This window comes from Ammodytes marinus (genome assembly GCF_949987685.1).
Source record: "Ammodytes marinus genome assembly, chromosome: 21".
Taxonomy (NCBI): domain Eukaryota; kingdom Metazoa; phylum Chordata; class Actinopteri; order Uranoscopiformes; family Ammodytidae; genus Ammodytes; species Ammodytes marinus.
Genome location: NC_137225.1, coordinates 20,476,971 through 20,494,504, shown reverse-complemented (window position 1 = coordinate 20,494,504; position 17,534 = coordinate 20,476,971). Strand labels below are relative to the sequence as shown.

The 17,534-nt window shown below is 40.1% G+C and overlaps 1 protein-coding gene across 1 annotated transcript in view; it reads left to right on the top strand.

Annotated features, from left to right (window-relative positions):
- Positions 1-275: 275 nt before the first annotated feature.
- myo3a (myosin IIIA) overlaps positions 276-17,534 on the top strand; it is a gene marked incomplete at its 3' end in the record, with an annotated part of 49,648 nt that continues 32,389 nt past the window's right edge. Inside the window, exons 1-5 of the mRNA XM_080050084.1 lie at positions 276-455; positions 2,486-2,620; positions 11,976-12,080; positions 12,339-12,438; positions 17,063-17,139. Coding sequence (XP_079906210.1) covers positions 288-455; positions 2,486-2,620; positions 11,976-12,080; positions 12,339-12,438; positions 17,063-17,139 — 585 coding nt within the window. The 5' untranslated portion in view covers positions 276-287. The remainder of the gene's footprint in view (positions 456-2,485; positions 2,621-11,975; positions 12,081-12,338; positions 12,439-17,062; positions 17,140-17,534) is intronic.

Here is a 17,534-nt window from a genome sequence, read left to right as displayed (position 1 = left end):
TAATTCCCAAACAAACCAGCAGGTCACCATTTTGAATCCTTGACAAGCTTCTCATCTGGTCACACTTTTGCTTCCTGATAACATTAGAACTGTAAGTCGTAAAGAGGATAGCCGTTCCTTTGTCTGCAACAACACAGCTGTCTGTGCTCCTGTACGTCTACTGGCCTTTTAGACTTATTCAGCTTAGCTCTTCACTAACATATTTATAAAGTTCTCACATGGATTGATATCAGTTTCAGCACATCGTAACTCGTGTGTTTTTCTCTCCAAGGAGATCTCTCCTGAAGATGTATCCACAATCAGGGAAATCGATCGTCTTTGACAACTTTCCAGATCCCACCGACACCTGGGATATCATCGAGACGATCGGGAAAGGGACCTACGGAAAAGTCTACAAGGTGCTCAACACAATCGATGGAAGTAAGGCAGCTGTCAAGATACTGGATCCCATCCATGTAAGTTGACTTTCACATCCAGGATATCCAACATGAGTGTATTTCAGTTCAAAAAGACTTGAAAAGGCCCAAATCTTATACTTTTCTATTACCAAATTCTAAAATGCAAACGTTTTTATACAGTTTTGGTTATTTTCCTCACCCCATGCCACAGGCGTATTGTAATCAGTGCTTAAGCTTGTGATGTGTTTAAACCTTCTGGAGAGTCAAAGTGCAGACACCTTATTGTCTTGAGGCTCCTAAATCTGTTGCGTTTATAGCATCTGTATTTTAGAGATTTAGACAGTAACGCAGATTAGATCGGGCCAAACATTTGTTCTCTTTGTATCTGTCTCGCTCTTTGTTAACTTTACGATTTGCTTTCAATCCTCGTGTCAGTATATTTATGCCAATTGTCCCCCCAGTCATAATATATGATTCCTTAAAACTTCCCTCCAGTATAACTCTACAAAATAGATATGTCTATTTTGTTATTTTTAGTGATGTTGACCTGCTTTTTCCGGAACGTATGATTTATGTGTTCTTAGGTTTAGCTTAGAGATGGGTGTACTTTGTTTAGTTCTCATTTTCCATTTCGGTGGCTGCAACATCCATCCATCCAACAACACATGACAATAATATGTGCTGACTGTCTTTTCCTTTAACAAGAGCGTGTCTTACATTACACTGTAGGATTTTATTTCATACCGTTCGCTTGTGTTCCATTCAATGGGTATCAAATCAAAATGACAGGAGAAACGTAAACCCAGCCATTAAAAGTGAAAGGGCCCAGCCTATAAGGTCCAACTTTCCTGCAACCGTAGAGTAGAACGACCTATACCTCCTTGTAAACAGTTCTGGAAAGTGAAGTAACAGATCTCTAGTGGATCCGTTACACCATCAGCATAGTGACTGACTCATTAACTCGGCCTTTGGCAAGGTAAACATCATGTGTGAGTGGCATGTGTGCAGGATGCCAAGGAGATGAGTTTTCTTCCATCTACAACCATCAGCAAATTCCTGCTGTTGAATCTTCAGTTGGACATATTATGGCGGTAGTGCTCTGATCATTTTGGGCTCCTTTGCTAGTGCATGATTTTAAGCATTGAGCCAAAACACATTTGGCAGGTCGTACAGAAGTGTGCAGAGCAAATTTTGCCCGAAGCAGAATGGCATTTTGACATATTGAGCCGAGATACATGATCTTATTTTTGACAGCTTGGGACTGATCCATCCTTTTAAGCAGAGATGTATTTCTACAGTGACATGATTTTCCAATTACAGCACGATACTGGGTAGGAGGGACTACATTTATGAGCAGTAACCAATTCATGTATAAACAGCAAAAGTCACCACATTCAAATAAAAGTGCAAATATGGAGGCCTTCTAAAGAACAGTTGAAAGTAGTCATCATTTTCCTCGGGTAGTGGTTTCATTGTGTCCTGCATTGACTAATAATACGTCCTCTCCAATCTATTTTGAAGGCACATTTGACTGTATGGCTTATTTAGCAGCTCTAATGATCAGCCATTTCCATCTATAAAAGTCTCATTAGTGTTCTGTTAAGTTGTTACTGTTTCTCGTTATTGAGAAATGATTGTCTACAGACCACTAGTCTGTGAGGACCATCATTACCATTATTTTAATCACAGGGTTTCAAGTGTAGAGCCGTTGCAAAGAATGCAATTAATGTATATAAATATACATAGGCTACAGTATCTTAATGCCTTCGTCATGGGTACACTCACCCCAGAACTACAGCTAGCGTAGTAAAAACCCTTCAGCAAGGGGGTGCAAGAATTAACACAAACGGAAAGTTTCTCGGAGCACCTTCAAACTTCTCATCAGTCTATCGCCAAGACCTGTACTAAAACTATTTCTGTGATCTAGAAAAATTATATCAACACAGTTACATATTACATATCTCACTCTTTTCATGTCTTTTGGCAAATTGGAAGCATGGTTGGTAGGGTACACATGAGCAAAACATTCATTTGTAGATGTATTTCCTGTGATATTAACCTATTTTTCTCCATTTTCATTTCTCCAGGATATTGATGAGGAGATCGAAGCGGAATACAACATCCTCAAAGCTCTTTCTGACCACACCAATGTGGTCAAATTCTACGGGATGTACTACAAGAAGGATGTGAAAGTTGGAGATCAGTTGTGGCTAGTACTAGAGGTAGGAACGAACACTTATTACATTTGAATAGAAAAGCCACCGTGTGTAAATTGCGATAACCAACATATATATATATACTATGCCAGTGTGTAGGAGGCTATAGGTGCAGATTAAAGGTGTAATTGTTCTTCACAGAGCAAGTCTCACCAGGTATATGCAGCGTTGACCAAATATGGTAAAGGATTACCCAACACTTTAAGCCACCACAGGGAGTCTTGGACTTTACTTCTAGGCCACCTGGGGGATTTGGTTGCAGGCCAGAAAGCTGGATGTGTTGGTGCTTGAAGTTAGCTTGAGTGTCTTGGGCACCCTGCTGAGAGCAGCAGAGCAGGGATTTCTGTTCACAGGGGCCGTCTCATTGTATTAGTTTATACACCTAGCAGGTTGTGGCACAGGGCCAAAATGTCTAGTGTTGTTTGGATTGTGGGTAGAATATATGCTAATATGTTGGAACGGATGGAAAAGTTTTACGAAGTTGTTGGTGCACTTGGATTTTTTTCATATGAATGAATTTCGGTTACATTCAAGTCATCGACCAAACGAGTAGACAGAAAGTTGATTAAGATTAACAGCTCTGCAAAATTCTCTCTGTATTTCTCAGTATGGCAGCGTTTACAAACTGGTGTTGCACCCGACAAGGCACAGGAGCTCAGGAAAATCTCAAGAAGCACCAACGAAATGTAGTGTTGATTCTACTGCTAAGAGGAAACCTTGACATACAGCATGAGGTATAAAAACCGATGCGCGTTCCCCAAAGGCTTACCTTGTGTAGATTTGCCCACAGTGATGTTATAATTACTCAGAACTCCTGATGGGGTCAACACAATTTACGCAGTACAGCTTTAAAACAAACACTATTTAACTTGCTTTCTTGTACCTGCTGACATACAGGAATGGCTAGTTGCAGGTATGAATTTGTGATATTTCATGTGAGCGTTCAAGGAGACCTTCCTTTCTGTACATTTAAAAAAATCCTTTGCCTCAGGCTCCCCAGTTCACCATCTTTCATATTTCATTTCCTGCTGTAGCCCTTTTTCAAATGTCAAGCTCAAGAACAACATGTAATGGAGGTCAACCTCTGAGGAGGAATAGTGTTTGTGGGGTCCAGTGAGGTGATAGACGTCGGTTCTCTAAAGCCTTTTGACTTTCTGACCATGCACTTTCTCACCATGTAATTTGTGTTCCTGCTTTGTTACAGAGCAGCACAGACCTGCAGCCACCTGATAGACAAGGTGTGCAAACGTGGGGAAGGGTGATAAGAAAGGATGCTGGCAAAGGGTCACAGCTATAGTCGCAAAGATCTTCAAAGCTGTGGTTTTGAAGAATGTAACATAGTATTTTTTAGTCATGCTATCGTTGTGGCTCTAGGGAAGGGAAGGCAATGCTGGTCAGTTGATAGGTCGACCACTGGGGTGCATGCATTTTCATTGGTCTCAACAGACACTTTTAAATGTACCCTAAAAGGAAATGCTCATCTCCTCCAGCTGTACCTTATTGTGTACTGTTATCCTTGTTTCGATTATAAGGTAGCAGCACAAAAACCGAGAGTCCATATATTTCTGTAATCCAAGCTCAGTGGGCTTTTGCATCAACAGCAGCAGTGTTACGCTAACCCAGTAGATAGTTTTCACCTCTCCAGCTTGTGTTTCTTTCCCTTTTCATCACCATCCTTCCTACTGACCTCTGGAGAGGACCCTGCAATCACTTTGCTGGGATATCGAGTACAATCTAAGATGATGAATAATCAGACCACACTGCTTAATAGGAAAACAAGTACCTTTAAGTGTTGCATAATGTTATTTTTATTTATTTTTTATGTCAGGTTTATTTTTTTGAGTAAAAATACAAATGTGGCTTCAGGATGGTTCACCCAGATGTGCTGCTTTGTTAACTCCATGTTCCATCTGTGTTTTGCATATACTTTCTTTTTTCTTCTCCTTCTTACATTTGCCTTGCAAAAAACTGCAGCCAGTAGACAAAATCTGATGGCTAATCCTGAGGCTGTAATCATTGCCTGATAGTTTAGGAAGTGGCTCTGTGTGTGTGTGTGTGTGTGTGTGTGTGTGTGTGTGTGTGTGTGTGTGTGTGTGTGTGTGTGTGTGTGTGTGTGTGTGTGTGTGTGTGTGTTTGGGTGTTTGGGTGTGTGTGCGTGTGCATAAGAGAGAGAGAGGGAGAAAGAGAGAGAGAGTAAGTAAGTGTGTGTGTGTTTATGAGAGAGATAGTGTTTGTGTGTGTGTGTGTGTGCGTTTGGGTGCGTGTGCATAAGAGAGAGAGAGAGATTAAGTGTGTGTGTGTTTATGAGAGAGAGAAAAAGAGAGAAAGTGTGTGTGTGTGCGTGTGCGTGTGAGTGAGTGTGTGCTTGTCTGTATGCCACTCTGAAGTAGATGTACAAGGGTTTTGAGCAGTGAAGAGACAGGAAATCAGGCAGTGAGGTGGTCATTCACCATGGTTACTGTCCCTCCTTTCTAAACGGTAATTGTCCATCCTTTTGCTCTGCCGAGTGGAGCCTTTCTCTGCCCTGTGCGCTGACTGACGGCAGACCGCTCATTATGAGGCGAATTCATTGAAATTGCATCCTCCACTTTGTTAGCCCGTCATTGGGGTCTGCGGACTTTTGGCTTGGCCTCTGTAGTGTGCTCCTTTTATGATAGCGGATGTGGGCAAAGCTTTCATGTATGTCGGCCTAATTCCGCTCCCATAGAGTTTAGAAATATACTTCAAAAGATAGCGATGATGGAGCGACATTTATTCTCTAATTAGAAATGAAAAAAACAAATTGGATGTGCATTTCATTTGTGAGCTGCTGATGTTTCATCCATAGACCTGGTTAAATGAAGGCCAATGATTGGTTCAACCTTTAAAAGCTCCTCTTAAAGATGTACCTCATCTTCCATCACGCAGGAATGGAAAGTCACTTAGTCGAAATGCTTAATTGAAAGTGCATTACTCTGTGCCTAGATTGCATCTGTTGTTACTATTAAATTGATTGTCAATTGGTAGTAGCAGTAATTGGAGATAGAGCTGGTGTTTATATTTGGCTAAAAGCTGCGGATCTCTGCAGTGAAATATTGTTTTTGTGAATTTACTTTATTGACTTTGTGGAGCACCTATCACATATTTTTAATATGTAATTATTATCTCATATCAAACTGTCACCATTATTAACAAATCTGTTGTAAAAACTAAAGACAAAAACATCTAATCATTCATTGTTTGAAGTGCAAAACTGCAAGGCATTCTTTATCACAGTGTGGATGAAAACTATGAACGCAATTACTTTGAGTATTTGCATTTGGTAATGAATGCACAACCAGACTTGATCATGTGTAACACATCAATGTAATGTTGGGTCGGTGCTACACCAATGAACAATCTATGCTAGAGAAGTTACCTGTAGAAAATTAAATGGATTGGAAGTACTGTCAATACAAGGTGTGATAATTACATACAGGCAAGCATTTAAAAATGAATGGGCTCTATCATTAGGAAATGGAAGAAGTAACTGGGCATGAAGGGTGTCTATATTCCCAAATTGCATTGCTGTCTTTAAAGGTGCAGTGTGTAGAATGTATTTTCATTTTTCAGAACAGACTTGGTAGAAATGGAATATACTGTATTCATATGTATGTTTTAGTTAGTGTATGATTGCTTGAAAATAAAAGTAGATTTTTCCTTTATTTCCTAAGCATGAGCCTTTGGAAGATTCCTTTGGCCCTTGGAATCTGCTTGTCCCTGCTTAAAGTCCCTATTATTTGAAAGGGAGGAGTTACCCAGGGAGCGTTGCATTCTAGAACTTTCGCCACTAGATGCCACTAAATATTCAGATATGACATACTGCACCTTAAAGAGGACCTATTATACTTTTCAACTTTTATGACCTATAAACTTTGTTATAATGATTTATAGTCATGTTTAACCATACTAGCGTATCAAATAATTACGTACATGCATTTAGACGTATTCCCTGCTGACCGTCTGGGGGGGGGCGGAGAAGCACAAAGCCCAGTGTGGACAGAGACTGTTGAATCGCCCAGATGAGAGGAAGCGTTTCCCGAAAATCTACATCGTTTTTTGTGATGTGACTCATGTCAGGTTGCTCTATAGCAGTTTTTAACAAGAAATTAAGACCAGAAAAGTAGTATAATAGGAGATATTTAAGAGTTTCAGTTTCTCTGCGGGATGGAAGAACTTTCTTACGCTCTTGTTTGTCCTCTGTCTCTGTACCACCTTTGTTTTGTTGTGTTTGTCGGACGCCTTCTGAAAGTCAAAAATAAACTGCCGCGACCTGCGCTCACCCCCATTAGTCTGTGTCCTGACTCGTCCTGCCCTGGTAGCCCAACCTCCGCAGTCATTAATTGACAATGAGGTTTAAAATGGTATTCCTTGTTTGGGGCTTTTCAATAAATGGTGGTAGAAAGCAGACACCTCAGCTTCTATGTCCATGTAAATGATAAGGTCACTGTAACAATAGGATGGTGTGTGAGGGACGATCCAGCGTGTCACACACAAACCGGACACACACACAAGGTTTATACAGTGTTGGAGACATGACGCAACTCCATATGTAAAAAAAAAAATTAAAATATAAAAATACCATATATATGTGTTTACAGAGAACCGTACATCAAAGATAGTTGACTCAAAGTCAGCACCTGTGTGTTTACATGGCCTGAGTCAGAGGACAGCTGTTTTTTTCATCTCTATTTGTTTCATCCACTTCTTGTGAACATCTTTGATCGACAGCTTTCATTTACATGACTAAACAAGCACCTGACCTCATTGTAATGGAGAACATCCCAATCAGTATGCAATGTATTCCGATTTTTTTTCTTTGAAAATTGATAGTCGTGTAGAAACTCACATTCAAGATAGAGATGTAAGACATGGAGCCTAACGATGCCTTTTTTTCATTTGAATAGTTTATCCTCTGGCAATTATAAGCAAATGTGTGGTGAAAAATGCAAATTAGGAAGACCTATTAATTGAGTAGCTATGACTATTATTGCATTTAGGAGTTCTATATTTTGCAACTTGTGTATGGGATATATCCGAATAATAAGGTATGACACCTTTTTGAAAATAACTTGTTTGCAGCTTGTAGTAAAAACAAATCTGGAAGGAAATCAGTATGCGCTTGATAATTAGTTTATTCATTGACATTAAAGGCACCATTATTGAGAAGGTATTTTAACCTTAGATGGGTAGTTAGTTCTAATGTGACCAAATTGCCCTTTCCCCCAGACTTAATGGATGAAGCTGCTATCAGTTTTTGGTTTTATGATCCTCATTTGCTTTTACAATCACTAGTTTAACTGTGTGAAGTAATTTAGTGGGAATCAGTAGTTTCTTCTGTCTAGAAACTAATCCTCAAACTACTTGTTTAATTTATTCTACTCAAGCACTTTAAAAAGTCAGGAAATCTGGTTTAAAGCTATAGTGTGTACACTACACTCTTTCTGTATTTTCTTCAGCATGGCAGCATTTACAAACCGGTGTGGCCCCCCTGACACTGGCACAGGAGCTCATGATGCGCCTACAAAATCTTTCAGTTGTTGATTCTACTGCTTAGAAAAAACCTGGACGTACAGCAGAAGGCATAACATCCATGCATGATCACCAAAGGCTTATTTCATGTAGATGCGCCGACAGTGTTTTTGTAATTCCTCAGAATTCCTCATGGGGTCGTCAGAAGTTACGCACTATAGCTTTACAGTTTTTTTCGATTGCTAAACCACAGTGGGCACAACTGGAACGACAAGTGCAAAACTCTAACAACACTATGCACAGCAGCAGTTCATGTGGACCAAACTCTGGATCGTTTTTCATTGCTTAAACACCATTTTCAAAACTTTACACACTTATCTCATGGCTTAACCACAGCCTGCACAACATTGTGGATTTCTAGCACTTTGTTCAAATGCTAACACACTACTGCCACAACTGTAGACCGCACATTCAAAACAGAATGGATATCAGCATAGTGCATTTCAATCACTGCTGATTGCAATTTCAACTGCAACACTAAGAAGGTGTCTTGTTTTAGACTTGTTAGTGAACATACTGTATATACAGTATAGGGAAAGCTCAAAAATAGGAAGATAGGTTGTTGGAGGGAGAAGAGAAGCAGTGAGACTGGATGTGTGGAGGAAGACCTAGAAGACATTGAGCTGTAATTTCTGATGAAATATAGTAAGGGCTACACTGATAGACCCTGTTGTGAATCATGGTCCATCATTGAGAGAGGCAGGGTTGAGGGTGCAACGCAATCTGCAAAGATCTAAAATTACATCTGTAATACAAATTTTAAAGCAAACAAAAATGTAAGAGTTGCACCCTTACAGTAAATGACAACATTACAGGAAGGGATTTCTGTATTACAATTATAGAATATTTACAAAGATAAAGGCTACATTTGGAAACGTTATCAATAAAATATAAAATAAAAAGATGTATCTATTGAAGCAAACTTCTGATCGTCATTTATTTTTGTTTACCTACACATAACTGGTATGTTATAAAATAAACAATTTCATGTGAATTACACTCTTTCCTCAAAGAAAATATTACTTTATTTGTGTGAAGTAACTCAAATTATTCAAAACTGTAAAAATTTAAAGTTTGTAATTTGTGTATTGGGGTTTGATGCTAGTGTTTATACTCTGAGTGTGTTCTGAGTGACAGTATGTGTTATCTCAATGAGGCTAGTGTTTTCTGCACTGAGCCTATTTTGCAGGTGAAGTGAACTGTTCAGCTCCAGTGAATGTTGGTAGTGCAGACTGTAGTTAGAGTTTTGCACATTGAGCTACAGTTGTGCCCACTGTGGGTTAGCGATCGAAAAAAACTGTAACGTGTACACGATTGAATTCAAACCAGGTCTGAAGTTTCACATGTCCTTTCCTCTCTGCAGACGTTTAAAGTCTTCACCACATCTCAAATAATTAATGTTCGTCTTGAGCATCACTTTCTGGAAGTGGGCACCTTAGCCACTAAGGTGAGCGCGCTAACATTTAGCTCTGCTTAAATCTAGGGCACCGGGCCTCTCATTAATATGGATTTGTCTGTCTGCCTGGTGTAATTTAATGGTGACAGGTGATATGGCAGCAGTCATGTGGGCTGACGTCAGGCTGCGGCTCATTGTACTGTCTGTGAAAGCCTCAGTGGTATTCTCTGTTTAACTGCAGTTTGTCTGATTGCAGAGGGAGGGAGTGATTAAGCCCCCCATGTGGCAGCTTAGATACATGCCATCCATCCTGCCACAGCTCTCTGGGCTATTGATGGACAGCTAGATTGATAGGCAAATAGAAAACAGACACGAGGCACGTCGTTAAAAACTTATGCCATCGCTTTGAGTCAAGGTCAAAAACTTGCTTCAGTGTCAGCATCCAGTGAATGAAAGGATTAAATAATCCCAGAGTGGTCACGGGGCCTCGGGGCCAGAGGTTCTGTTCAAAGTCACTGCTATCATTTCTTATTGCAAAGTCAATGGAACGGCTACAAAAAGGCCCGGTACAACTAGAAAGAGTTTTAAGGAACTACTGAGAAGAGAGAAAAAATGACCTCAAAGTGATGCAAACAATTACGAAAGATGCAAAAGACACATAGATGATTTGAAAAATAATCAATCAAGGCAATTATGATTTTCTCTCATTTAGAAAAAAGGTTTTCGCTGTAGGCTGTAAATGGAAGAAGCAATTTGTAGCTTCCTGTCGTTAGCTCAATTAGCTGCAGTAAGAGGCAGAGACACATTGGCAAAACACCAGATGAAAAAATGGGTTCCTATTTGGAGAACAAATATTATACCAGTGTTGAGACGCTAAAATTGTAGCACTCACCACTTTCTTTGTGAGGATTGCATGCAAAGATTGATATTTATATAGTAATACTACCAAATGCTACCATCATTTTTCTATGCAGTGCTATTATGCAGCACACTTAGCCTACTCTAGCATAAGCCCCATGCGGTTCTGCTGTGTACAGTACCCTGTCATTTTGAATATGAAATCAACAGTTGTGTTAATGCTATGTTAGAAAAGTGATGTATTAGTAGCCTTTTATCTGTGCTGCACAATCTCTTTGGTGCGATCGCCGCAGGGGATGGATTCTTATCTGAAATAACCACACACCACTGCACGTCTCTTGCCTAATTAAGCTTTCAGCGTACCAGAGCGGGAAATAAGTGTAATTATGCAAGAACAAGTGTTCAATACATAAAAAGATATGATGGAAATTTCCTGTCAAACACAACATGTTTTTGTATGCGGTTAGCGCTAAAGATGTGTGTTGAAATCCCACATATTCACAAGTCGTAACAAAAAATATAATGTGTTTGTGTATGATATCTTCAACGGCATAGAGCGACAAATATCTATGTCTACAAACAGAGTTCACATGTAGAATCTAGTCTTCAATTTCTCTTCACGATCTGAATGACATCTTAGGGCTTCTTATTTTGCACACACCTCTGGCATCTCCCGAAGAAAAGGCAGAAATTAGGGGGTTATTATTGTTGCCAAGGCAACCGGGTAATTTTCTGTAATTTTCCGCGTGAGATTGCTTTTGTTGCTGCAGTCCATCTAGATACGGTGTAACTATAAGAAAAACACCTACAGTACACATAACATCCAAGTTGATTTTTACTGTGTGTCATTTCTAACATAAACCTCCGCATTGTCTGAAAACACAAGGAGGATTTGTTTCATTTGAATATGATTTGTGCATGTGTAATATTTACCCTGCTTAGTCATCACAGAGTAGATTAAAACCTGCCCGCTTTAAATGTACATTCTCCCTCACAGGCAGGATTTTCACCTCTCTCTGAGCTGCTTCCCAAAGATAAGCCGCTAAAGATTGACAGAATTACCTTCAGCATCTCTCTTTTTTTCTCATCGTGAAATCTTACGATCAAAACGTTTTTCTCCACGTGACAATTCTGCATATCTCAGATGCCCCAGATTTCAAGCATATTGTATAAGATAAAAAGCTGGAGTCAGTGATTCTGGAGAACTGTATAGTTGTCAAATTCACTTTTTGTCAAAATGACTGAATATCACCTCACAATCTGCTACCTGTCTGTACTGTGTGTTTGAGGGAAAAAAATCCAGTGTAATTAAACAACTTAGGCTCTGTAAATAGGCCTGCTGCCAGCTATACAGAGGGCCCCCTTTGTTTACATACCCTTTTTGTTTACATACCAGTTTACAGAGCCTCGGCTGTGTATTAACATCAGATTTAGAAATAATACAGAAAGGTAGCTGCTTGATAACAAGCGTCCTCCAGAATCGCTGACTCTACCTTTAAGCTATGACTGCTGACTCACGTAAAATTTTTTATTTTTTTGGTGGTTTTTCTGTTGCAGCTCTGTAATGGTGGCTCCGTCACAGATCTGGCTAAAGGCATGTTGAAGAGAGGAGACAGAATGGACGAAGCTATTATCGCCTTCATCTTGCATGAGGCCCTCATGGTAAGTCATGGCTGGCCTTTTAGAACGCAGACAATGCTCTCGAACAACCCACCCACTGAATACACACACACACACACACACACACACACACACACACACACACACACACACACACACACACACACACACACACACACACACACACACACACACACACACACACAGCTCCACTGAAAAGAGTGTAAGTGGGCTAATTTTAAAGGCAGGTGCTTGTTGAAAAAAGCTCTTAACCTTTTTTTTTCTCCTTTTTTTTCGCAGGGCCTCCAGCACCTGCACATCAACAAGACCATCCACCGCGACGTCAAAGGCAATAACATCCTGCTGACGACCCACGGAGGGATCAAACTGGTGGATTTTGGTACGCCATGTGTCCCTTTATATGTACAAGAAACGCTTTAACAGTGAAAATGGTGTTATGACTGTATTCAACAGAAGAGGGTCAAATCCATTACCTTCAGCCCCCCTTGCCAAGTAAATCGCAGCCACTAATTAGTTTCCTTAAGAGGGTTGGGAGACATTTAACACAACCCGACAAGCTGGCAGACAATGATACTTTTCCATTAAGGTCCTATCTTGTACATTCTCCCGCACACCGCAGAGGCCATTGTTGCTTTTCACCCCTGTGTTTGCACTGCTTTGTTTTAAGGTTTTCTTAACCAAATGAGGCGCTCAGAGAAGCACGACCATAGTTCATTATAGGCAAAGTGATTCGGACAATTTCCTGGGTTATGACTCAACCCCTGTTCTCTTCTTCTTGGGCTCGGAAAAAAAACAGCTGCCTGTTTTCATTACAAATAAAATCCCTCTCTCGCAGTGTGTGTGTTTGTGTGTGTGTGTGTGTGTGTGTGTGTGTGTGTGTGTGTGTGTGTGTGTGTGTGTGTGTGTGTGTGTGTGTGTGTGTGTGTGTGTTTGTGTGTCTGTAGGTAGGTTTGCATTTAGTCGGCTAATTGTGGGCTTCTCTTAAAAGCCTTTTCTTTAACCAAGAAGCGCAAAGTGCCCGGCTCTTATATACGGAGGAGGGGATGAGGTGGGTGTTAATGGAATCACTTGATATGTGAATTTGAAGTAGCTCTCATCCGTTCAGCCTTCGGAGCAGCTCTTTCTACCTTATAGGGTTGCTAAGAGTCTCAACGCCGGTGTACTGCACTGGAAAGCCTTTCGAGGTTTATCAGAAATTACAGAACATTTATAGTTACATACTGTACATCGAGTTATATGTAAGATTTCACCATTCCTATGTTCCCAAGTTGAATACAGTTTAAAAGCTAAGAGAGTATCTTGCTCTTAAGGTCAAGTTAAGACATAATACAATTCTGTTTTTGTGTAACGTGATTGTGCACAAACACATCATACAAATCTTAATAATGGGACATATTATGTAAGTAATGGTCAGTGAACGTCTGTAAAGCCAACACACCAGTGATGTGGAGAAAAGGGGCTCAACCCACGCAAGTCCACTCTAGCGCAAACGTTAGCTTGTTAGCTTGCCAGCGCTAATAGTTTGACTTAAAAATGTAGTTTTGCAAATAATTATGAGTATACTTGAATCTGTAAGTAATTCATACTCTGTATAAACCTGAATCTTCTTAAAAAATATCCTAGCTTCCACTTGCTGTTAATGTTTTTTTTTATTACAAATACAACAACATATCTTGTAAAAATGTATCAGTAGTTTAGCAGAATGAATTCAAACTATGACATATTTATTACAACCAAGGCATCAGAAGCAACTTCCAAACCCTAGTTGTTGCTGGTAAAAATATCTTGTTTGCTTTGGAACATCTTATCAGGAGTTTCTCTGGCTAAACGTGTAATGCATCTCAAAAATAGGAAGAGTAGAGTATCTATGGAAGTGTTCCTAGAAGAAATGTATTTCATAAAAGCATTTCCAAGTTTCAACTCACAGAGAGAAACCCCTGAAAAGTAGAAAAGTAGCAACTTCTATCATTATCACCAATAAACTGCATTCATTTCAAGAACAAAGAGTAATTGCTGTAAAGCGATTGGACCACCGACCAATAACGATTTCCATGGTAGTCTATCTTGTCAGCATGTACTGTATATTCTCTTCTATCTGCTCATATACTTCTGCCTACTATTCATAATCATAACAAATAATTGTAGGGGCAGAGAGAACAACCGTGGAGTGTATAATGAAACAGTAACTTAATACTGAAAAGCTACATTTTGGGACATCACACTCTAACTTAAAATGGTGAACAAGTCAGACAGCATTCTGTACCTGTTAAACGTCAGCAGCATGTTAGCAATATCATTGTGCAACTATTATTTAGCTCAAGCTTGATGAGCCCAAGTTCAGCCCCAGAGAGCTCCTGCTGCTGTAGATTCGTAGTCAATTTTGATCTGTATACCATTTGGTTGAATATTGGAACATACGGCATGCGACATGTATGTGACTTGCATATAAATGCAAAAATAGGAATTGCTCAGCTTTCCATAAATGTCAACTCATTCAGCTGAGACAAAGATGGCAGCACCCTGAGCAGATAACTCCTGTGTTATCATGTGTCAATTGTGTCTTTGCTGACCTAAGAATTTGGAAGTATATAAAGAACGGAAATGGAATATGTCCCACCCCCTGTCCAGAGCAGGAGAACTGCAGGCAAAAAAATAACTATAACATATTTTGTTCAAGCTGGTTTGCAAGCCTTTACCTTTGCTGACAGTGGACATTTGTATCAGATATTGTTCTTTGGCTTCATCAGAAGAAAAGAAAAGCAGCTCAGAGAAATAACCCCTGTGTGTGTATAAACTTGCAGAGTGACGAAAATGGCAAAAAAATTGGGTAGGTAGGGGGGGAGACTTGTGCAGCTACGCGTAGGCGCTGCGTCACGCTAGGATTAATGGTTTTTCATGTGGTTGGGGGGCATGCTACACTAAGCAGCTGAAGAGATAAAGCCCCCGCAGTGACTCATCACTAGCACAGAAACTGAATAGCAAAGAGATGGAGCCAAAAAAAGAGCATTGGAAGAAAGAAGGGTAGCTGCTTGGTTTATGGGTCTCTCATGAATATTCTAATTGACAGCGTTATCTCGGTGATGATTATTAAGTGTGGCCCACCAGGCTGCACTCCGGGCTAATGTAGTGGAAAGAGAGGGGGCCGTGAGATCTTTAATAGGGGTCTCTTTGTATTTCTGTATCCTTGCACCCTGATATTCCTTGTGTATATTGTAGCCGACATGTATTAGTGTAACCATAACGATCGCATAATCATGGGGTTCACTGAGGTGGCTTGTTTTCATCCACATGTGTGTGTGTGTGTGTGTGTTCGCCAGCATCTATGTAAAACTATGGGTTTATTTTCACCAATGTGGGTTCATGTGTGATATAGTGTAGTGGTTTTGTGGTTGGGTTTCAGCACGTTTATATGTGTGTGTGTGTGTGTGTGTGTGTGTGTGTGTGTGTGTGTGTGTGTGTGTGTGTGTGTGTTTTTGTGTGTGTGAGAGAGCCTTCTGCATACATCCCCTCCTTCACATCATTGTAATCCCTTTCGCTGTTGTGCCATAGAATCGTTTTCCTCTGCATTGCTCATCTCCACCCCTGGCTTAAATCCCCCAGCACTGACAGAGCAGCAGCGTATTACTCTACTGTACCCACAGTTATGAAGTTGTCATAAGTAAAAAATCACCCACTGCACAGAATAAGCTCTTACAAGAAACAACTGCTGCTGTGGTTAGAAATACAGTCAACTAAACTATGCAGTCCACACTTCAGGCGAATACAACGTTTTAAACATATACTGTATATCATCAGGACACTTGACTGTATAACATTTTATCTTAGAAATGTTTCAATAAAGATGCAAATCTTTTTCTAAAATGTATCTTTTTATGCATAAATGTGCACCTCTTTAAAAGAACTAAAATCTAGATGGTGGATAAAGTAACATACAGAACATTGTGGAGAAAATCCGTTACATTACGCAGAAACTCTGTGATTCAAATTCACATATAAATAATGCAGTCCATGCCGTGCAGGGACATTGCGTTTTGCGGCCGCATTGTCGTGCATCAGTAGATCACCTATTGTTTGTTAGTAGCCACTGTTATCTTGAGGCCCTTCCTTTGTCCTGGCCGGGTGCTGCTTTAGCCCCGGGGATACATCACTGTGTGTGTGTGGCTTTACACTGATTTGTCTGGACTGCACTGAAGTCACGATTGTGGGTCAGCATGTTCCTTGTCAGGCTATTTACCCCCACACTAATGCACACAACAGGACCCACATGCCCCTGAATTCTCCCTACAGTGCACTTCTGCTGCATTTAGCTATCTATGACTATTTAAACATGACTGTGTCCTCTTTTTATATATAGATAAAGCCAACACGAGCTAATAAATCACACAGATACATAATATCCTGTTCTGAGAGGAGGTGGAATGTTGTCTTCCAGCTGCCAAAGCCTGTGTACAGTTGAGTTGTATTCAAATGTTGTTCTTGAAACGCCCAGGCAATATCACCTACAGTCACACAAGCATTTGTAATTCAAAGCAATATATCATTTGAAGGGGGACAGACATTGAGGGTGACAGCTCTGTAAGTGTAAGCGTGGGCATGTGCGTGTTTTAGTTTTTTTTTCTCCATAAAACTGCCACCACAGTGACAACTTTGTCAGTGGGATACAAGAAAACTCTTAGATCCATTCATCAGTTGAGCAGCGCCCCCGCTGTTGGCTGTTGGCTGTTGACTGTTTCCCTTTTCACAGTCAGAGCTTTTTTAGAAATAAAAAAAAAAACTTCAATGAAGTTATTGAGAATCTCTCTAATGAGTGGGCGGAAGTTGACTTATTTATTTATTTTGGTTTTATTTTTTCCATTTAAATGTGGTTAATTTAAAGATGTCCTAGGCCTTTTAAATAAACATATGTGCCATTATCAGAGTAGTAATTTAGTAACACTTAGGCCTCATTACACATGTCCAAGGAGTGAGGTTAAAATGTCTTAAATATATTCTCTCCCCCGCAGGTGTTTCAGCCCAGTTGACAAACACCCGGCTGAGGAGGAACACCTCCGTGGGGACTCCCTTCTGGATGGCTCCAGAGGTACAGTACAGTAAAACAGGCCTATAAATGCCCACACATCCTCAGCCCCTTTCCACTACATTAGCCTGGAGCAGATCCCAGTGGACCACAGTTAATAATCATCAAAGAGATAACACTGTCAAATACAATGTGCTTGGCAATAAGGGAATGGACATCCTCCATCTTTCAATTCTTATCTAATCACTCATAGCTCAGTGCACTAACAGTTCCTTAAGCATCTTAAAGGAAATAGTCACATCAAGAACTGCTTATTTTGTACCAGTAGTTATCTAATGACACAGATCAACTTCTTCTATTTAGACTACAATAGCTGCTGCTAGCATAACAGACCTGCATATTTTTGTCGGTACATAGATCTGGTAAATTTAAACTTTCTTGTGATATATTTTTTCACT